This window comes from Pichia kudriavzevii, chromosome 5, assembly GCF_003054445.1.
Source record: "Pichia kudriavzevii chromosome 5, complete sequence".
NCBI classification, from domain to species: Eukaryota; Fungi; Ascomycota; class Pichiomycetes; order Pichiales; family Pichiaceae; genus Pichia; species Pichia kudriavzevii.
In genome coordinates, this window is record NC_042510.1 from 1,266,533 (window position 1) to 1,286,869 (window position 20,337).

General features: G+C 42.2%; 11 protein-coding genes across 11 annotated transcripts; 5 read left to right on the top strand and 6 right to left on the bottom strand.

Moving 5' to 3' along the window:
• Positions 1-120: 120 nt before the first annotated feature.
• On the top strand, positions 121-723 carry C5L36_0E05800 (uncharacterized protein; the record flags this gene model as incomplete). The annotated part of the gene is made up of 1 exon (XM_029468142.1): positions 121-723. The coding sequence occupies one exon, from the start codon at positions 121-123 to the stop codon at positions 721-723; it is 603 nt and encodes a 200-aa protein (XP_029324002.1).
• A 56-nt stretch (positions 724-779) lies between these two features.
• On the bottom strand, positions 780-2,324 carry C5L36_0E05810 (uncharacterized protein; the record flags this gene model as incomplete). Its single annotated transcript, XM_029468143.1, has 1 exon — positions 780-2,324. The coding sequence occupies one exon, from the start codon at positions 2,322-2,324 to the stop codon at positions 780-782; it is 1,545 nt and encodes a 514-aa protein (XP_029324003.1).
• A 242-nt stretch (positions 2,325-2,566) lies between these two features.
• Positions 2,567-3,997, bottom strand: C5L36_0E05820 (uncharacterized protein; the record flags this gene model as incomplete). Its single annotated transcript, XM_029468144.1, has 1 exon — positions 2,567-3,997. One exon carries the CDS (start codon positions 3,995-3,997, stop codon positions 2,567-2,569), a length of 1,431 nt encoding a protein of 476 aa, XP_029324004.1.
• A 480-nt stretch (positions 3,998-4,477) lies between these two features.
• On the top strand, positions 4,478-5,521 carry C5L36_0E05830 (uncharacterized protein; the record flags this gene model as incomplete). Its single annotated transcript, XM_029468145.1, has 1 exon — positions 4,478-5,521. The coding sequence occupies one exon, from the start codon at positions 4,478-4,480 to the stop codon at positions 5,519-5,521; it is 1,044 nt and encodes a 347-aa protein (XP_029324005.1).
• An 880-nt stretch (positions 5,522-6,401) lies between these two features.
• On the top strand, positions 6,402-8,273 carry C5L36_0E05840 (uncharacterized protein; the record flags this gene model as incomplete). The annotated part of the gene is made up of 1 exon (XM_029468146.1): positions 6,402-8,273. One exon carries the CDS (start codon positions 6,402-6,404, stop codon positions 8,271-8,273), a length of 1,872 nt encoding a protein of 623 aa, XP_029324006.1.
• A 1,492-nt stretch (positions 8,274-9,765) lies between these two features.
• C5L36_0E05850 (uncharacterized protein) lies at positions 9,766-10,695 on the top strand (the record flags this gene model as incomplete). The annotated part of the gene is made up of 1 exon (XM_029468147.1): positions 9,766-10,695. The coding sequence occupies one exon, from the start codon at positions 9,766-9,768 to the stop codon at positions 10,693-10,695; it is 930 nt and encodes a 309-aa protein (XP_029324007.1).
• Positions 10,696-10,794: 99 nt separating this feature from the next.
• Positions 10,795-11,346, bottom strand: C5L36_0E05860 (uncharacterized protein; the record flags this gene model as incomplete). The annotated part of the gene is made up of 1 exon (XM_029468148.1): positions 10,795-11,346. One exon carries the CDS (start codon positions 11,344-11,346, stop codon positions 10,795-10,797), a length of 552 nt encoding a protein of 183 aa, XP_029324008.1.
• A 369-nt stretch (positions 11,347-11,715) lies between these two features.
• On the bottom strand, positions 11,716-13,287 carry C5L36_0E05870 (uncharacterized protein; the record flags this gene model as incomplete). Its single annotated transcript, XM_029468149.1, has 1 exon — positions 11,716-13,287. The coding sequence occupies one exon, from the start codon at positions 13,285-13,287 to the stop codon at positions 11,716-11,718; it is 1,572 nt and encodes a 523-aa protein (XP_029324009.1).
• Positions 13,288-14,348: 1,061 nt separating this feature from the next.
• On the top strand, positions 14,349-15,920 carry C5L36_0E05880 (uncharacterized protein; the record flags this gene model as incomplete). Its single annotated transcript, XM_029468150.1, has 1 exon — positions 14,349-15,920. The coding sequence occupies one exon, from the start codon at positions 14,349-14,351 to the stop codon at positions 15,918-15,920; it is 1,572 nt and encodes a 523-aa protein (XP_029324010.1).
• Positions 15,921-16,115: 195 nt separating this feature from the next.
• C5L36_0E05890 (uncharacterized protein) lies at positions 16,116-17,729 on the bottom strand (the record flags this gene model as incomplete). Its single annotated transcript, XM_029468151.1, has 1 exon — positions 16,116-17,729. The coding sequence occupies one exon, from the start codon at positions 17,727-17,729 to the stop codon at positions 16,116-16,118; it is 1,614 nt and encodes a 537-aa protein (XP_029324011.1).
• A 593-nt stretch (positions 17,730-18,322) lies between these two features.
• Positions 18,323-20,020, bottom strand: C5L36_0E05900 (uncharacterized protein; the record flags this gene model as incomplete). The annotated part of the gene is made up of 1 exon (XM_029468152.1): positions 18,323-20,020. One exon carries the CDS (start codon positions 20,018-20,020, stop codon positions 18,323-18,325), a length of 1,698 nt encoding a protein of 565 aa, XP_029324012.1.
• Positions 20,021-20,337: the final 317 nt, after the last annotated feature.

Sequence of the window (20,337 nt, forward strand, 5' to 3'; positions counted from 1 at the left end):
AGAACTTGGGCGGACCGAGCACGGGGGGGTTTCACATAAACAATGTCGTAGTCGTCAAACACTGGTAGGAAACAAGTGGAAACATGAAGGAATAGGGGGTCAACCTTCTTTCTGTTGCTGATGTTTGCAAGGCGTCCTACCCTCCTGTACCCTAAGCAGGCACCATGTCTTTCGAGAAAGGTGTTCAATCTCTCCAAGGCCATCAAATCGTTAGAATCGAAAGGCTCATCTTCCAGTGCACAAACATACACAATCATAAAGAAGTTTAATCATCCGCAGCCATTAATCTATGAACTGGTGTCACGGGTAGATTTGTACCATGAGTTCATTCCGTACTGTACGTCCTCCTTTATCACAGAACGGAGTCCAATAACGAACGAACCTACTATTGCGGGGTTGAGAGTAGGATTCCAGGCATTTGATGAAGAGTTCTCGTGTGATTTACAATGTGAAAGGCCCAAACTAGTTATTGCAAAGTCAATCACTCACTCTCTGTTCCAGTTTCTAGAAACGGAGTGGGAAATCAAGGCTGTAGATAAGAACCAAAGCGTTGCCACGCTTAACCTCAAGTACGAATTCAAAAGCCAACTGTACAATAAGGTGAGTTCACTTTTTGCCAAAAAAGTAGCCAGTCTGATGACCAAGGCTTTTGAGAAACGTGCATTCGAAGTATCAAGAGATGTTAATGAAATGGATAAATACACAACATTTATAGAGAAATAATAGAAGTAGTTGGTATATTCTAACTTTTTTTTACTTTTTTTTTTCAGGGTAACCTCTTAACTTTCAAACAAACTAACTGCCACTTGGTCTAACCTTCTGGCAGATTCCTCCAGAATATCATGGGTGTCAACAAAGGAAATTGCATTTCTTGTAAAGTTAGACCTGGAAGAAGAGAAATCACGGTCAACGCACATATTGTGGCCCAAAACCGTCAGACAACCGATTTCGGCAGCTTTCACATAAAATTGTTCCATGAGCTCGATATGGTTGGACCCATTGAAGCTTTTGTGCTTCTCGACGTTGACAATAAAGGCAACAAACATGCCGCAACTTGGATCAATGACGTCAATGTAACCTTTCTCTGAAGACTCTGAATGTTGGAGAGCGTCAACAAAGATATTCTTTCTCCTAAAGTATTCATTTCTGACTTGGATGATCCAACGGATCCAGCCTTCAATACCGCCTAATTCGTGAATGGTATTGTTCACGTACAGCTGTGACAACCCATTGGCAAGTTTGGCTGAGGTTTCTGCACTTCTTGTCAGCGGTGTCAAGAAGTTTCTGTTGAACACCATAAACCCCAAACGCAGACCCGGCGAAAACACTTTTGAGTATGTCTCTACCCTGAGAACTCTGCCATCGGTGTCTAACGTAGTGTACGAAGGGTGCAAGGAATTGACGAAGTCATCGTTGGTTGGATTGTAATTGATACTTGAGTCTTCGTTTCTGTTGAAGTTCATATAACCATATGGCTCGTCCTCAATGATGAGAAAGTTATGTTCCTGTGCCAATGAGTATATCTGCTTCTTGTGTTTTAAAGATTGGGCCAATCCTAAAGGATTATGGCCGTTGGGGATGGTGTAGAGAAGCTTTGGTTTTGGGAGTCCAGGTCTTTCTGTTTCCCAGTTCTCCAAGAGATGTTTCAATTCTTCGTAGTAGTCGAAGCTATGTTGCTCCTTGACCTTTGGCATTGGCACGGGGACAGCTATACCGCCCTTGTCCTTCAATGACCCCAAAACTGGTGTGAAGGTAAACTCCTCAAACAGTACAACCTCGCCGGGGTTGATAAAGATGTCAAAACACCTTGCAATACCATCTGCAGCACCTGTCGTAATAACAACGTCCCAGTCGTTTCTTCTGGGTTTGATCACCCTCTTCACAAACTGTCTGATCTGGTCCAACAATGGCGCCAGACCCGCATTGTCAGAGTATTGCAAAGCCGTCTTGATGTCGAGTTTACCCTTGTCAGAGGAGCTCGTCACACACTCGAACGCAGTTTCACCATGAGGTTGAAATGGCACGTCTCTGAGGTTGACGTTTGTGCTTGTGATTGGGAAGAAGCCATTGTTTGGCAGACCCCCAACCAAAAAAATGGGGTTTGGATGTGGCTTGTCGACATCTGGAACATTCAGCCAGAAATACGAAGGGTTCCTCTCCTTCACCCTCTCGGCAAGAAAGCTCATATGTGGGAAAGTCTCGTCGGCACTCATTCCAAGGTTCTCTCCTGGAGGTATAGTGAAGATAACAACACGGTATATGGCAACAGCCTTTCTCCAAGGAAACAGAGTCGTGTAGTGTCCACACCTCTCTATTTGGAACATACAGTCAAACAGACCCTCAAAACTGCACGGCGCTAAGAGAAGGATAAAAATGGGGAAAAACAAAAAAAAGTAGCCGAGCCGCCAATTTTGTGTTGTGCATGAACCAGGACAAAGTACAAAGGACAAAGGACAAAAGACAAAGGACAAAGGACAAAGGACAAAGGACTAAGAAGACTATTAAAGGTGGGACAAGGGAGAGTGTATTTAGAGGAGTATGTACTTCTTATACAGCAACGGCTCGTCTATTGGAAGAGGGCAAGGGTGGCGGTGTTCAGTCTGGATGCAGCCTCCTCAAAGACTTGTGGAGAGTCCACGTAGGAGATGGCGTTACGAATAAAGGTAGCTCTTGGAGCGGAATACCCTTCATCTACACTCATGTTGTGTCCCAAGACCGCCAAATAACCGGCTTCGGCTGCCTTGATGTAGAACTGTTCGAGTATTTGCTTGTGATTGGATCCGTTGAACTCTCTGTGTTTCTCCACGTTGATGTAAATGGAGACAAACATTCCACAATCGGGATCAATGACATCAAGATACCCCCTCTTGGCTGCTTCAGTGGCTTGGACAGACTTGACAAACGCATTCTTTCTTCTCAAGTACTCGTTTCTCACTTGGATGATCCAATGGATCCATCCCTCAATACCACCCAACTGATGGATCGTATTGTTTACAAACAACTGTGAATATCCACTTGGGGCCTTGATGGTCACTTCTCCACTCAGGAGGAACTGTTTGACAAAACTCTTGTTGATCACTACAAACCCTAGACGTAAACCGGGAGAGAAGATCTTAGAGAATGTCTCATTGCGAACAACTCTACCGTCAGTATCGAAGGAAATATACGAGGGAGTCAATGCATCGATGAACTCGTCGTTGCTCAAATCATACTTGGTGCTCTCGTCGTCGACTTTGTCAAAAGTCAAGTATCCGTATGGTTCGTCCTCCAAAATCAAAAAGTTGTGTTCTTGTGCCAGTTTGTAGATTTTTTTCTTGGTTTCAACAGTTTGTGATAGTCCTAGAGGATTATGACCCGTGGGAATGGTGTAGAGAATCTTAGGTTTTGGTAAACCAGGCTTCTCCGTCTCCCAGTTCTCCAAGAGATGCTTCAACTCTTCGTAGTAGTCGATATTATGGCTCCCCCGAACTCCCTTTAATGGAATTGGTACGGCAATCCCGCCCTTGTCGGCCAGCGGACGTAGCATGGGGGTGAACGTAAACTCCTCAAATAAAACAACATCTCCCGGATTGACAAAGATATCAAAACATCTTGCAATACCATTTAGGGCGCCCGCCGTAGCTAGAATCTCCCAATCTTGTCCATAGGGTTTGATTACACGTCTGGCAAACTCCTTGATTTGCCCTAGTAAAGGATCGATACCTTGCAAATTTGAATACTGAAAGGCTGTTTTGATGTCCACCTTGTCTGGATCGTTTGAAACAACGGCGGTCTCAACCACTGTCTTTTGATGTGCCTCAAAGGGCCGGTCTCTCAACTCGATCCGAGCAGCAGTTACGGGGAAGAACCCATGGTTGGGCAAGCCGCCAATCAACTCAATTGGTTCTGGATGTGGGTTCCCAACGGAAGGTACATTGATTGCAAAGTATCCGTGTCTTCTGATTTTGGTTCGATCTGCAAGAAATGCTGATAACGGACAAGGGTCAGAGGCTGTCATGGTCTTTTCGTACGACTCTGTCACTCTGCTAGGCCTTTGTACAAACACTGTAAATAAAAAGAGATCAGTGCACGTCTCGTTGATTCTTTATAGAAGGAGAATAATGGGGGTAGGGCAAGAAGTTCATCCTGGAAAACTGTGGAGTCACCGTGGCATTTATACAACCACACCATTACTATTATTGTTACTATAATGTTTACTTCACATGGCGTATAGCCAATGGTATCTGGACACAGCCAACCCCAAACCAGCCATACATTACCATAAATACGTCCCTGTAGTGGCTTTCCATTAGATGTTTGTATTCCATTAGTAAGCAGCCAATCAACCTTACCGAAACAACCAAAGTTTATCGTTTATTGATAAGAGAGATGTTCTTCTCAACACGGAGATAAGAGTGCCGCTCTCTGTCCTTTTGGGATCTGTTTTGCATGAAAGTAAAGCTAAGGATTAACTTGAGTTGGTAGAAGACAGGAAGCTATGTCATTCTGGGATACGGGGAAGCCCTTCAAAGTGTTGAAGCTAAGTCCAGTCTTTCATAGTGAGCCCGCCTGGAAGAAGTTTGAGGAGGAAAACGAAAATGTCACTATAGTGGAAACCGAAGCATCGACTCCACAAGAGTTTGTTTTGGAGCTGGAGAGTGGCAAGTACAAGGACCTGAACTTCATCTCGCATACTTGGAAATCGGATATAGTCACTGGTCCGTTCAACAGAGGGCTGTTAGAGCTGATCAAGAAGCATACCCAGGTGAAGGGGATTGCGCATTCGGCTGCAGGATACGATAGAATCGATGCGGTTGCCTGTGGAGAGCTGGGGATCCAACTATCCAATGTTTCGGATGCAGTTGCGCCAGCTACTGCAGATACGAACGTCTTCTTGATCTTGAGTACAACAAGGAATTTCCAGCTTGCACACGATAGTCTAATGAAAGGCCAATGGAAGAATGGAATGAATATTGGAATGTCCATCCAACATGCAACCATTGGTATTTTGGGCATGGGTAACATTGGTAGGGCTATCAGAGACAGGTTGCTTGGATTTGGTGTTAAAAAGATACTTTACTACAACAGAAGCAGGTTACCATCGGAGCTTGAAAAGGACTCCGAATATTGTTCCACGATTGAAGAACTGGTTTCGAAGAGTGATGTCATTTCAATAAGTCTCCCACTCAATGAGAATACATACCATTTGATCAATGCCGATTTGATCGGCCATATGAAGAATGGCGTGGTCATTGTCAACACCGGAAGAGGAGCAGTTGTGGATGAAGCCTCCATCAAGGAAGGTATAAAAAGTGGCAAAATCAGAAGCTACGGGTCGGATGTTTTCGAAAATGAACCCAATGTAGACCAAGAGTTGGTCAATATGTCCCAGGTTGTTTCACTGCCTCATTTTGGTGGTTCAACGCTGGAAACCCACATAGATATGGAGAATGATGTGGTCAGAAATGTCGAGTCTTTCTATAAAACCGGTCTGGTTAAAAACCTCGTTCCAGATCACAAGGGCCTCTTTCAGCATCTGTAACTAGAAAGTAAAAGTAAACTTTGGATTTAACTGATGTAGACACTATTCCTGTGTCTGCTGTAGACTCAACCTATACTATTGTTTATAGTTAAAAAGAAAGAAAAAGTCCTTGTTGTTTTTTTTTTAGTTTCCTCCCAAAAAGTACAATGCTTTTAAAATGGATAATCTGATCAAAGGACACTATATGTATATTTTGGTACTTAGTGTCCCTTTAAGCTTATTTGTGTTTGCCAATTGAAAACACATGGAAAGCATACAACTATTACATATGCTATCCATTGATAACTTACATCTGGAGCATTAACTCAAGGAGTTCACCATGACACGATGGGCCCAGCTTTTCGTCTTTATTTTAAAGTTAAGCTTACCATTTAAATGAATCGTAAACTCTCCTATATACGGGGTCCCTCATGAACGCCGACATCAAAGGACTTTACAAGAGTACAAGGAGCATTTATTTTGTTTCCAAAACGAACACTTGACTGTATGCAAAAGTGCCTGTTCTGTTTTGACCCATTGTCACATTTCCCTCAGATCATTACACGGTTAATCTAGACCGTGGATGTACAATGGCATCTCCCGCATAAACATGCTGCTGAGTCTCTGGGGTAACAACGGCTGGCTCCTGTTTTCATTGGATGGATTTGTAAAACCTCTGAAAGTGAGCAAAATACTCCAGATTAGGAAGTGGACAGTTGAACAAGATATTTTCAACGGTAAACTGTGTTTAATTTGCTCTTTGAGCAGTTTTTTCCGTTGCATAAACCAATTCAGACAATAGCTGTTCTGTACTTCCAAGTATAAAAATGGGTTCTTTTCCTCCAAGCTAAGAACTCATGAATGACTGTTGTTCCAATAATGAAAAAATGAACCAAGTAAAATGAATATGGGAACACATAGTGTCTGGACGGGAAAAGACCTTTTCCGAAATGGAGTGTGGTGTATCAAAGATATGGGCACTGATGAATATAAGCATCTTCAGGCTCTATCGCAAAAGAGAGTCAGCTGGGCATCAAATGAAGCATATGGCCATTACATGATATATTTTTGTGTTGTTGTTATATTTCTATTCTTCATCAAAAGAATCGTGTATCATTTTACTGATTGCTCCTCCAGGTTGAGTAATGGAAACAGCAATTTGGCAAAACGTTTCTATTACAAGGCTGCTGCAATAAACAGATGGGTCGGATATAGAAGGCTTCCGAAGCTCATCTGCAATATTTTCCAATTACCATCATCATTGGGAAATTTTTTATTAATTGCAGGTGGGTGTCTGTTTATGCTTTGTTACACTTTCATTCCAGGCTACTGGTACAGGGAATGCCGTGGGTTTGGTTCACCTCCACTGGCTGTGAGAACTGGACTACAATCGACGGCGTTACTCCCAATAATAATTATTTTATCTGGAAAGACCAACTTGATTTCACAACTCACTGATATCTCCTACGAGAAGCTAAATGTCTATCACAGATGGGTATCAATTATGTGCTGCTTTCTCGGATGGGTTCATGTGATTCCTTTTTATATACAGGCCTATAGAGAAGGTGGTTCAGAAAGACTTGCTTACTTCCAATCTCACAATAAATACTTTGTCAACGGTATTCCACCACTAGTGTTTCTGACAGTCTTGACTATATTTTCGCATTCTTACATTAGGGCAGTGTGGTACGAGTTATGGCTGCAAATACACTGGATTTGCGCTATTGGAATGTACATTTCTCTTTTCATACATGCTTATCCTTCGTTAAATGCCTGGAAATATTTGGTAGCTACAGTGGTGTTTTGGTTTGCACAACTGTTGTGGAGGGCTGTGCGTAAGGGCATGCTAAGGCCCAATGGAGGATTTTTGAGGCCTAACAAGTGTAGAATCAGAAGGTTCACTTCAAATAATGAGAAGGAGCATTTTTTTGAAATCGTCGTTGAAAATTCCAATGATTTCAGTTGGTCGCCTGGTCAACATTTGTTTGTCAAAATTCCAGGCTTGAGATGCCTTGAGAGCCATCCTTTTTCGATATTGTCGATCTGTGAGCCAAGAGGAGACAGTGACATCAAACTTCTGGTGAAGACGGGTGGCCTAGGCGGCTTAACAAGATATTTGTATGATAAATTGCCTGATACAGGATACACAGAATCCAATATCTACATTGATGGTCCCTATGGCGGATGTTCCAGGCAGACTGGATCATTTGAATCGGTATTTTTGATGGCGTCGGGCACTGGTATTTCGGCCATAATTCCTTTCTTGAACGAAGCATGCCGGGAGATCAAAAAAGGTGAATCAATCACTGAATATGTACAACTGGATTGGTTTATCAGGCAGTCGGAGAACATTGAGTGGATTTTACCTGAATTGGAAACAATAGTTTCCCATTATTCGGACTTGGTTCTTCAAAGTTCAGCTAGGGTGAATATCCACGTCAAAGAAGACATGGCTGGTTCTGATAGTGAGTTCATGAAGCATTTGAGGGATAGCTTTTCACAATCTTCGTCATCAGAGTCTGAATCTAAGGAGGAGTTATCACTAAAGCCTGCCTCGACCGATCTAATTACAATAGTTAATGCGAAGTCAAATGTTTTGGATATAATTAAGGACGCTGGAGAGAAACTTCAGCCGAGGAATGTGTTTGTTGTTTCGGGATCTGATTCAATGAAGACCCAGGTGTCGAACTCGGTTGCTAGCTTACAGGCTCGAGTATTTGACAATACCAATGTGCAAGAAATATACCTGCACTCCGAATCCTTCGGGTGGTGAAGATCCTCGTTTCTATCTACAAAGTACCCTCTGTATTATTATTCATTTTTACATATATATATATTTATATTCGATACGTCTCTCTCTCTCTCTCTCTCTCTCTCTCTCTCTCTCTCTCTCCTCTCTCTCTCTCTCTCTCTCTCTCTCTCTCTCTCTCTCTCTCTCTCTCTCCAATGAAATGCAATGTGAAACAACGCTTCTTCACTTCCAGATGAAATCGCACACCATGGGTTTGGCATTCGGAAACACAATGTCAGTTTTGTCAAAAGTTCCCATGCTTCATTCGCCAATGCTGGAAATATTTGTCCATGGCAATGGCTTATTAGTATATGCTGTACCAGTAGTAAATACCCAGGTTGTTCCAAACTATTGTTGCACTAGTTGGAAAACAGTTCAGCTCGTCTTCGGTTGTGTTTTCCAATGATACTCAATCAGATGTGAAGGGGAATTAGTTGAATTTACGGATTGTAAATGACCGTTGCGAGATTTCTACAATCCATTGTTTTGCAAGAGGTACGAATCAATATCAAGCAGAAAACCCCGATTGCTGCTGTATTAGTTGGCTTTTCACCTTTGCCTTGTGCATCTCTTAAAGTTTGCTGAATTGCACAGATGCCATTATATGTGCACTCATATTATCCCTAAAGGTCTACTCAGCTAAAACCAAATTGTATGCAACCTTCCTCCAAAAGCCTGGGTTTCTCAAAGGGGAAAGTGTCTGAAAAATCGGCGATAGACCATCTTACCCCGCTAGTTGACAATACGAGGCGCAAAAGCACAACATACCATTCACAACGATCTCTATTTCATTTTAATTTGTGACTTTCGGTTTTTCTGTACTTGATTAACAGAAGATAGCTTTTGTTATGTTCTACTAGACTTCCCCTCCCAAAGGTAGCATATTTTTTCCAGCTCAAACATTTTTTTTACTTTCTTATATCTAAATGAGACCATTCTTGTCCTAGTGGCCAATATTCATGTAAATTTTTTTTTTTTACAACCTTCAAGTAAAACTAAACTATTCCTGACTTAGGCAGGATGGCTCAGTACGATCCTGCTATTTGATGGTTTGGCGGATATTCTCGAAAGTGTGATCAGACCGACGACAATGCATACATACCCGAAGGAAAGGAAAGTTTGGCGTCCCAGGTTTTGTTTTAAACGGAGATGATTGCACGCCCTAGTTTATATTGTAATCTCATGTGCCAATGGGGCCGCTTCCACTTTTCAATGTAGCACCGGAGTGGTTAGTTCTGTTGCACAGTGTGGATTTCATGTAAATACTCTCGACTAGTTGTGTAAATGTGGTGGTGACTAACCAGACTCGTGAGCCACATAAACAACGTTCGGAGTTGTTGGTGGGAATTAGTAATCAACAAAGGTGATTTTCTCAGTTTATAAGTAGGAGAGGACGTGTACACTTTTTCTCACCGATAAACAGCTGCTTTGTTCCTTCGCCACTCTCTAGACCACACAAAACAGGACAAACAAGATGACTTTCAAACTTCCAACAGACAAATCGGGAATCCCATTGATTGGTATTGGATCAGGCACTTATTATTATAAGAAGGACAAGCATGCTCCTGTCAACGAGCAGCTAGTCAAGATCTTCACCACAGCAGTGAAGGAGGGTTTTGTGCACTTGGACTCTGCTGAGGTTTATGGCAACGACGCCGAATTGAGGGATGCCTTGAAACAGTTGGTTGGTGGCGGGGTCAAGCGTGAAGATATATTCATCACTGACAAATACTATGCCGGTGATGGAAGCTACAGTGCACATTCACCATTTTCCAATCCTTATGAAAGAATCAAGAGTTTGGTCAAAGAGTTGAACACTTCCTATGTTGATTTGTATCTACTTCATGCGCCGTTTATCAAGAAGGAAAGCCATGGTTTTGATTTAAAGGAGGCCTGGAAGTATCTACAGCAGGCAAAGGACGAAGGGTTAGCCAAAAGAATCGGTGTTTCCAATTTCGGTGTTGAAGATCTCAAGGAAATCATTGGTACTACTGCAACAGATCCAGAGGTCAACCAAATCGAGTACAATGCGTTTTTGCAAAACCAGACTCCCGGAATCGTTGAGTTCAGCCAATCTCACAACATTGCAGTGGAAGCGTATTCCCCGCTTGCACCTATCACCAGCGGTGATTTGACTCAGGGCAAGGGATTGGAGTTTGCAAAGTACTTGGAAGAATTGGGTGCAAAGTATGGTAAGACAAACACCCAGATCTTACTCAGGTGGGTCATTCAAACAAACGTCATTCCAATTACAACCACTTCCAAAGTAGAACGTCTACAAGAACTAAAGGGTGTGTTTGGTTGGGAGTTAGAAGCTTCTGAAGTATCCAAGATCTCAGAATTGGGCAAAGCGTATGGCACCTTGCGCAAGTATTGGAAGCCCGAATACTCCAAATATGATTGATTGATTCACTGGTTAACTACCGAACACTATATATCATCACAATCGTTATGTATTTTTTTTTTTTGTTTTACAATAGCCCTGTCTCAATCAATCGACTCTCTAAAATCCAAGGTCTTCTGGCCCAAAACTATTTGGGAGTAACTCGTCTAGCGTCTTTATAGTGCTCTTTGAAGTGTCGTTATTGAACATGATAATTGGGAGTTGCAATTTTTTCTTGCCGATTTGGTTTGCACCGGAAAACTCACGAATGAATTGTCTACATACACCGCATGGAGATGAACACGTTGGGGAGTCGGTGACGATGGCGATAGCCTTAAACACTCTATCGCCTTCACTCACAGCCTTAGACATGGCAGTCCGCTCCGCACAGATGCCTGCTGTGTATGCCGCATTCTCAACGTTACATCCAGTGTAAAGCTTACCAGACTCTGCTAGAATGGCACATCCAACACGAAACTTCGAGTAGGGGCAGTACGCAATCTCTTGTGCCTTGAGAACCGTGGTTTTCAGTAATTCGTACTCTTCCTTTGTAACTAGAGACTCTGCAGACATTGTAAGCGGGAAATCGGCACAGTAGACGGGAGAGGGGGAAGGGGGGGAGGTCTTGGAACATGGAGAAGAGAGATATCGATAAGAGACACCAACTTCCATCCAAATTCTCCTCCAATTCTCCGTGATCAGATTCCAAGGCAGTGCATCCGCTCACCTCTCTATTTGAGATTCCAATACTACGACAATGGTCCACGTTGTGGCATGAACTTGGAGTAGTTGGGGAAGAAAGGATGTCGCCCCGATGTAAAGGTGCATCTTAAGGAAACAGGAGGTTTTGTTCTTGTATTAAGTCTGGTCTTGAATAGTTCTGCATTTTGGAATGGAGATTGTGGTAAGGGTACAAACGCTTCCCCTCTCGAACCAAGATGGTCGAAAGTATCTATCCTAATAATGGCGATTTAGATAAGGAAACTCGATACAATACTCTAACATACTTTTAATAATATAAACAGACCCTTCTTTCTACGTTCACTTCAACAGTTCAGCAGGCTTGCACTTCCCGCTAACGAGAGACCTGAATGCCTTGATTAAAGCCGGTGTTGACGCATCAACTTCTGACGATCTCCATCTATCCCTTTGTAAGGGGTTTGTTCTCCCTTCTGGCGCCAGACTGAACAGCGGGTTCAGTAGCTGCTCCTCAGCTTTATCCAAAAAGAAGCCTTGGAACCGGTGAGGAACTTCGGGCTCTTTTCTCTTTGTGCGGTATTCATCCCATTGTATTTGGTCCTTCAGATCGGGTAGTCTTTTAGAACCAGAAAAAACACCTGCAATTGCAGCTGCACTGTATTCCATCCCGTGAAACATCAGTCCAAAGGTCGGAATCCCTGCAGTGGCAAACGAATTGTCTATGGTGGAAAAGGTGTAGAGATACAGGTTACCTATTTTAGATACTGGACTATTGTTCTCATGATGATCGTAGATCTTGACCAGCTCATCTTCAGGGTTCAAAAATGGGAAATGGTAGTGGTAACCAGTGGATAGGATAACATGGTCATATTTGCCAACCGTGCCATCTTCAAACATAACTTCACCTGTTTCGTGTAAATACTTGGAAATCCTAGGTTTGAATTGAACATTCGACACCATCTTGAAGCAATCGACGATCCATGGATAGACACTCTCGGATCTCTGGGAAACGGTAACACCCTTAGCAACTGGTGATAAGTATTGCAACAAATCTGCACTGCTTGTACCAGACCCACAAAGTAGAATTTTGGAATTTCTGTAATCGTTTGCATCCCTATACGATTTGCTGTGCTTGACCACATTGGGATATTTCCTAACGAATTCGTTCAGACCTTCCGTTTTAGGTATAAAGGGAACATTACAGTGCCCATTTGCTGCAACAACAGCATCAAATTCCTCGGTGTACCACTGTTCAACTTTGGTACTTGGAGTTTTCTCTCTGATTGTCAGCAGCCATTTCTCCTGTCCATTTTCTTTGACAACCTTCTCAATTCTTTCCACTCCAGAATTGACACGGAAATGCCTCCTCAAATCGTATCTCTCAATCACCCTCTCCAGATAATCGGTAATATCATCCATTGATACTAACGGCTCCAAATATCTGCCTCTACTGAGGTTCTCCATTGGCGTATAAGAAAACCTCATATACTTCTCTGGAACATTTGTAAACAGATCTTTGTATGCGGCATTTCTATGCCACCGATGCTCCTCTGACAGAGTCTTCTCACTTAACCTGACAAAAGGATGTTCTCTGGTTGCACTCTGCAACGATTTCCTGTTTGGTATTGACGGACGCTCGTATATTCCATCCGGCTTATTGTAAGTACCTCTATTCAGAGCATGCAGAGGCGGTAATTGGGCATCGGGCTCTTTAAAGAAATTCCAAACGCCTCCTAGTTTGGAGTTTTGCTCAAAGCAAACCACCTTGTCGAACGCTGTAGTTACGGGTTTCACACAGGTCTCAAGGAGAGAGCGGCCGTTCTGAGAAACATGCACAAGCTCGTTCACACAGGCAATACCTGCAGGACCCCCTCCTATAACGGCAACGGATTTAATGACCTTGTTGATGCTCATGTGGTAAACAGCTATACCAAATTAACCAAATCACTGATTACACTATACCGGATCTCCAACTTGACGGGGAAACTAGAATAACAGAACAAGGTATTGGATCAGATCAATGAAAAAGAAAGAAACACACACTCTACTAGTAGTCCATTACAAACATTTCCATAGTTGGGTGGATACCTATCACCTATCCAATTATGTGGTTGTGTGACACATTATCAATCAACCTAACCTGGCCGTTAACGGCATGTCTCCCGCTATCTAATCTTCGGTATTAAGAACATAATATAAAAAATGAAAAAAATCGCCCATGTCACGTGCCCGCGCGCAATTCCGTGCAGAGAAGCTGCTCCTGCCTATTTGAGAGACCCAACTCTATCAGAGAGGGGGGGAGGGGGTGCACCCCCAGTGAAGGTTCACAAAGTCAACGACGCCGCAAACGTTTACAGTTGTTCTGTCAACAGCATCTCGGAGTTATTGTCTAGTCTCTCTGGAAGAAACAGGCACAGGGACAGGAACGGTGTAGTGCAATTAAGTATAACGTAGTGTACTATATTGTGAGATGCCACATTTTGGTGCTCAAAGAGGTGAAAATAAATGTTCAATCAGAGTGTTATCGCATATCTGGCCAAGTAAAACGGAAACTCCAGTGTATTTTCTGTATGAATGGCAGATGCCAGATAAGCTCCCCCTCCTTGTCCGGATATACTGGAGTTTCTCGCAGGTATGACTGGAGGGCTATAGTACCTCATTCTTGGCTTTGGTTGGGATGTTTGATTTGTTAGTCAGCCATGTAGGGATCTTCCCAAGCCGTTTGATAGTCGGAGAAAAAAAAAATAAAAAAATAAAAAAAAACGTAGAGCATATGCAAGCGCCACAGTTTTTTCCCATTATTAAGAGGGTCTTGTCAATGTATGAAGAAAAAAAATCCTGGAAAGAGATAAATATAGGCCTGTTCCTTGATTTTGAAATGTCTATTTCGTGTTGGAGTTACAACAAGGTATAGAAGATGTGTTTGTGGTCTTCTTCCACCAGTCTGCTGTTGCTCCATTCTTTGCTAACCAGTTATGTCAGAGTCAAGTTTCAGTGAAAAAAATAGTGAGGATCTTAAAACTCAGCTTACTCAAGCGGATAGGGAGAAGCACATCAACTCAAGAGACGCCGATATCACTCTTGCATTCTTAGAGAAATACGATGCCGAAGTTCCTGAAATAACGCCAGAAGAGGAAAAAAGGCTATCAAGGAAAGTCGTTTCTATCATTCTCTTCTTAACGGCATTCACTAATTTGTTGCTCTATGCAGATAAGGCAACTCTCTCGTATTCGTCGATATTCGGCATGTGGGAGGATACACATATGGATCAGAACAAATACAACAATTCCTCTACGCTGTTCTACGTCGGTTATATTGTGGGCCAAGTCAACCTGATATTGGTCCAAAAATTCCCCCTCGGGAAATTATTAACCATAACTTCCTTCTGTTGGAGTATGATCATCTTTTTACACTGTACGGCCTTCAATTATCAAGGCATATATGCTTTGAGGTTCTTTCTAGGGTTTGTCGAAGGTGTTGCTGTTCCAATGCTCAACACCACAATGGGTCAGTTTTTAACTGCACGTGAGAAGGCAGCAACTGCTCCACTGTTCTACTCCACTTGTCTTGGTGTCACCATTCCTGTTGGGTTTATTGCTTATGGTATCTTGTACGCAAAGTCCTCTGTTCCGACTTGGAAGTTGTTTATGATTATCATTGGTGGCTGTACGTTCCTGTGGACTATTGTGATTTTTTTGATTTATCCTAATAATCCAACAGATGCTAAATTTTTGTCCACAAAGGAAAAGGTTTGGGTTATTAGAAGAGTCCAAGCTACAACTGGTGCGTCGATTGAGCAAAAAGTTATCAAGAAATATCAAATCAGAGAAGCTCTGTTGGACCCAATTTCTTGGTTATTTTTCTTCTTTTTCTTGACTCAACAATTGGCAAACAACCTACCGTATCAACAAAACCTACTTTTCGAGGGAATTGGTCGTGTTAACAATTTGGATTCTACTTTGGTTTCCGTTGCCTCAGGTGGATTTGCGGCTGCTTGTTGTATCGTGGCTACTACTTTCTTATTTTATAAACCTGGATTTACAGGGTTTTCGGTTTTCTTTTGGACAATGCCATCATTGGCTGCTTCCATTGCCGTTGCTTCGTTGCCTTGGGATAGAAAGATTGCACTACTAGGTATGCTATGCTTGGCCTCTCCTCTTTTTGGTATTCCTTTCATGCTAATGTTTTCTTGGAATTCAACAACGTGCTCTGGTTATACTAAAAAGATCACCAGAAATGCCATGATTATGGTTTCCTATGGTGTAGCGAATATCATTTCACCTCAGCTATGGAGATCTAAAGACGCACCAAGATTTATACCAGCGTGGATAGTGCAGATTGTTCTCTCCTTCTTTTTTGCACCGATTCTGGCCTTGATCATTTGGTATATTTTGCATAGAAGAAACAACTATAGAAAACACATTATTGAAACTGAGGGTAAGGAAAGAGGTTTTGTTAGTGATGGATCCAACGGTGAAATTGAAGTTGACACTGCCCTCTTAGACTTGACAGATCTGGAAAATAAAAACTTCATTTATCCTTTATAGATTTCCCGCTCACCTGCATTTAAATTCACCATTTTGGTTTATGGTTTATATATATATATATATATGATTCCTGTATAATAAATACTAATGTCTAATAGATGATTTGAAAACTATCCATTTGCACCTAAGGATTAACCACCAAAAAAAAAACGTGCAATTGTATGTGGATCTAGATATGCGTGTGTATTCAGTTGGTCACAGTGTTGATTCGGCATACCGAATTGATGGATCGAATTGATTCAAATCTCCAGTAGCAAACTTGTAAAACAGGTCGGGAAGCACACGATGTGCCTTTTCAACGTCTCCTTCATTAACATATGGAAGAAAATTGAACCTATTCTTCGGAGCAAGGTCGTAGCATTGTCCGATGAAATCCCTGATACTGCTCTCTGTATAAGTCTGAAACCCCCATTTCTTACCCTCTATCCTATCCTCTAGAAACTTTTTCTGCATTTCCACCGAAGGCAACTTACTTGCTCCTGACCAAATACCAGCTATGGCAACAGCGTTTGCCTCCGATGTCAGAAAAAACAACGGATTTTGAACAAGACCAGTGTGACAAAGAGTGGGATCTTCAATAGTGAAGGTATAAAGATATAAGTTGTCCACCTTGGTCAACGCATAATTCGGATTGCCGCTAAAACCTGAGCTGAGTGAAATGTAATGTCTATCCCTGTTTTCAGGAATATCTAAGAACGGATAGCTGAGGTGATACCCAGTACAAAAAATAATCTTATCAAAATCAGACTCTGAGGTGCCGTCCTCAAACTCAACAGTTGTGCCAGCTATTTTGGAAATCCTTCCATGTTTGATCCATCGAATTGCGTCATCTGCAAACACCTTCTCCACCCAGTCTTGTTTCTGTTTCTCTAGCTCTCCCGACTCTGCATTATTTGATGCATGCTTGCTGTTGCTTGAAATGTGTAATTCGGCGATTGGAATTAGATACTGCGAGAGGTCAATTCCACTGATGTTACTTCCGACAATCAAGACCTTTTTGTTCCGTAATCCAGCAGAACTTCTAAAAGATTTGGCATGCATAAGAACATTAGGATTCTGCCTATGAAACGCTTGTAAACCCTCGATTTTGGGATAGAAAGGAAAATTGAACCTCCCTGTGGAAATCACAACAGCATCGAAAGTCTCAGTGTAAACGATCCCCGAGTTGTCTTTCGGATCAAATTTCAGCACAGATATATACCACTTGTCGCCCTTCTTATAGAGCTTCTCAACTGTTGAATTGAATCTGATGTGTTTTCCTAAATCGTACCTTTTCACGTAATCGGCAATGTACCTAAAAACATTTTGATGTGTGGCAAAGGGAGTGTATACTGACGAGTTCTTATCAATCTTAAGCGGCTCACCAAAACTAGTTGAAAACCTCATCAGAAAGTTGGGAATGTTGGTAAACAAATTGTCATAGACGGCGCTGTTATTCCACCTCTTATCAAAGTTTTCGTTGAGTGGAATCTTCACAGGTTTCTCCAGGGTAGCTGATTCGACCTTGTCATCAGTAAGATCCACCAAATGCGGTCTTAATGATTGCGGCTTGGAATAGTCACTGGCGTCCTCTGGAAAGGCTGGATCGGTGTCCTTGGTGTAGTTCCACACACCACCAATACTATCATTCTGTTCAAAAACTGTTATCTCCTCAAATGCAGGATTAGCAGGGAGAATTCCATTGGATGTTGGGGATACAATGGTACTCGATCCATCCGATGCTGTGTGTAAAAGCTCATTCAACGTAGTCAGCCCGCCAGGACCCGCTCCGATGATTGCAATCTTCTTGATACTATTTACTCTTGTCATAATAAGTTCACGATGCTGATAACAGTTGCATATACAAACTTGGGAGACTCTCCAGTGGGTGTAATGGTCTCAATCTACCACCCAATTGGTAAACTTCTACTGAGAGATAGTGAAGCCATAAAAGCGATAAGCGTCAGTTTTGTACTGAGGATATCCTATGGTTTGCAGGCTCGTTTGGTTAAATACTGATTTCATTATCGCTGTGGATGTTGAAGCGATAAAAGCCACATTTCTATAGCGACGGTTATCTTATAGGCTAAATTGGCTGTTTATCCATGCTGGATCGGATTGTTTTACCTCTTTCTGTTTTTAATTCCGAAAATTGGCTTTTGCATGAAAGGAGGGGGGGAAGTATCTGCAGTTGTCAGACCATTTCGGCTTTTTTGAAAGTGTACTGGACTCCCCCCAATCTCTCAGAAGCATCAATACTTTGTGATTAGTCACCCAATTCCGCAGAATCCCTAAAGTCCGTAAGGCTCTCATTACATCAACGCCACATTTGTGGGCACGTTTAAATGGAATCGTTAGTATTAAATATGTATAGATGTATGTATATGTTCTTAGACAAAAGAGTGTGGACAAACGTTGGAAAGTTACACTTCCTTAAGTGTGTGCCTCTTTGAAAGATTATCAGATAAGCTACCGTTCAGACCACTGGACGTTTCTGTGTCAGCTCGGTGAATGTCTTTAGAATCATCGGTGCCAACCACCACTTCGTCCACTGCTTCATCTTTTTCTTCATAGTTTGGTATAACAGTGTTTGTAATGTTGCTCTTTGGGCCCTTGAAGATTTTATGCGCATAGATAAAATACCAAGCAATTGCAAGACTCATTGCACCGTAATAGACCAAACAGGTCCAGTTCATTAATTCAGGCGTCAAGTTTTTACCCCTGTATTGGGGAAGGTTCAAAATCGGGATCATTAGAAGAACAAACAAGACGGCATACCAGCCACTCACATAAGTCCACTTACCTAGGTTCCATGGGCCTGGGACAAATGTTTTTCTGGCATATGTAATCCTTAGCAATGTTGGAACCGTAAAGGAGATGAAGGAGCCAATGGCACCCAATGAGAAAATGGCATCGATTGCAACACCGCCAAACATTAGCGTATCCAAACAAGCACCGATGAACCAATTCATCCACACAGCATTGACTGGCGTTTGGGTCTTGGTGTTCACATGGCACCAAATATGAGACATTGGGAAGCAGTTGTCTCTGGAGTAGGAGAACAACACTCGGGAACACGCAATCATGGAGGTGAAACACATTGAGAATGTTAGAATAACAGAGAACGAAGCCAAAGCTAAACATGATTTTTGGTCCAATACTTGTGCCAAATATGAAATGTATGGTTGGCCTATTTCACTCTCAACAACTTCCGCAACATTGATGATTGTGTAGGCGATAGATAACTGATAGACAAAACAGAGTATACCCCCAATGCTTGCGGTCATAAAGATTGCCCTTGGGGTTGAGATTTGGGCGTTTGAACTTTCTTCAGCTATATGGAAGGGGATATCAAAACCGGACATTGTCCAAATAACCGCTAGGAAGGTCATTAGAATACACACTCCGTCGGGCCAATCGGTGAAGTTGTCAATCCCCCAAGCAGTTCGATTATCGTTGAACTTGGAGTATCCTAGGTTCGTTCTGTTATTAGCAGCCAATATGATGATCCAAGAAATAAACAAGAAGGCCATATTCAAAAGAGAAGTGAAAGAGTTGACACGAGCAATCCATCTTGTTGGAAGTGATGCAATACAGGCGCATGTGAAAGTGATCGAAATCGTCAATAAATACGTGTGCCAGGTTTTGTTGACATAAGAAGGATCCATCATTGAGTGAAGAGCCAAGATGATACTTGCACAAGACCAGCCAACAGCAGGACCACCGGTCAATTGAACAAAATAGTTAGACCAACCAACAATCCACGAAAAAAGAGCTTTATATTTAGGTGGTGATAGCATGGCAGTTGCATAGTATAGACCTCCTGAAGTCGGGTATGCACTTGCAATTTCACACATGGACAGGCATACGGCCATCACACCTGTCAATCCAATCAAAAAACCCCATGTCAAACCTGCATTACCGCCATAGGCAATAGAGTACCACATGGTTGAGGCAACAGATGGAATGAGTCCTAGGACTGAAAACGAGACACTGAATGTGGCCCATAGGGAAAGATCTCTCTTAAACTCTGGTTTGTAACCTAAACCTCTGATAACCTCGTCGTCGTTACTTAACGGAGTAGCATATTCAGCATTACTGACGACTGTATCGAGAAACATTGGTTTTATCACTAGAAAAGCTACCTTCACGACAAGATGAGCTGTCTGTATAGGAGAAGAAAAGACATTTGAAAGTTATAGACCTGCAAATTCAGCAAAAGGAAGGAACTGACGTTCACTTAAAAAAAATTGTTGTCAAAAAAAAAAGAAAAAAAAATAGGATCCTGAAAATTGAGGTACATTCAGATAAGAGAAAACTTAAATACTGTGAGAAGAAAAAAAAAAGAAACGAAAAGCTGTATAATAGAAACTGCAAATAAACATGAGTTGGTTCTCCATATTTGGTACACTAGGGAGAGCTCTTGCATTACGCTCAT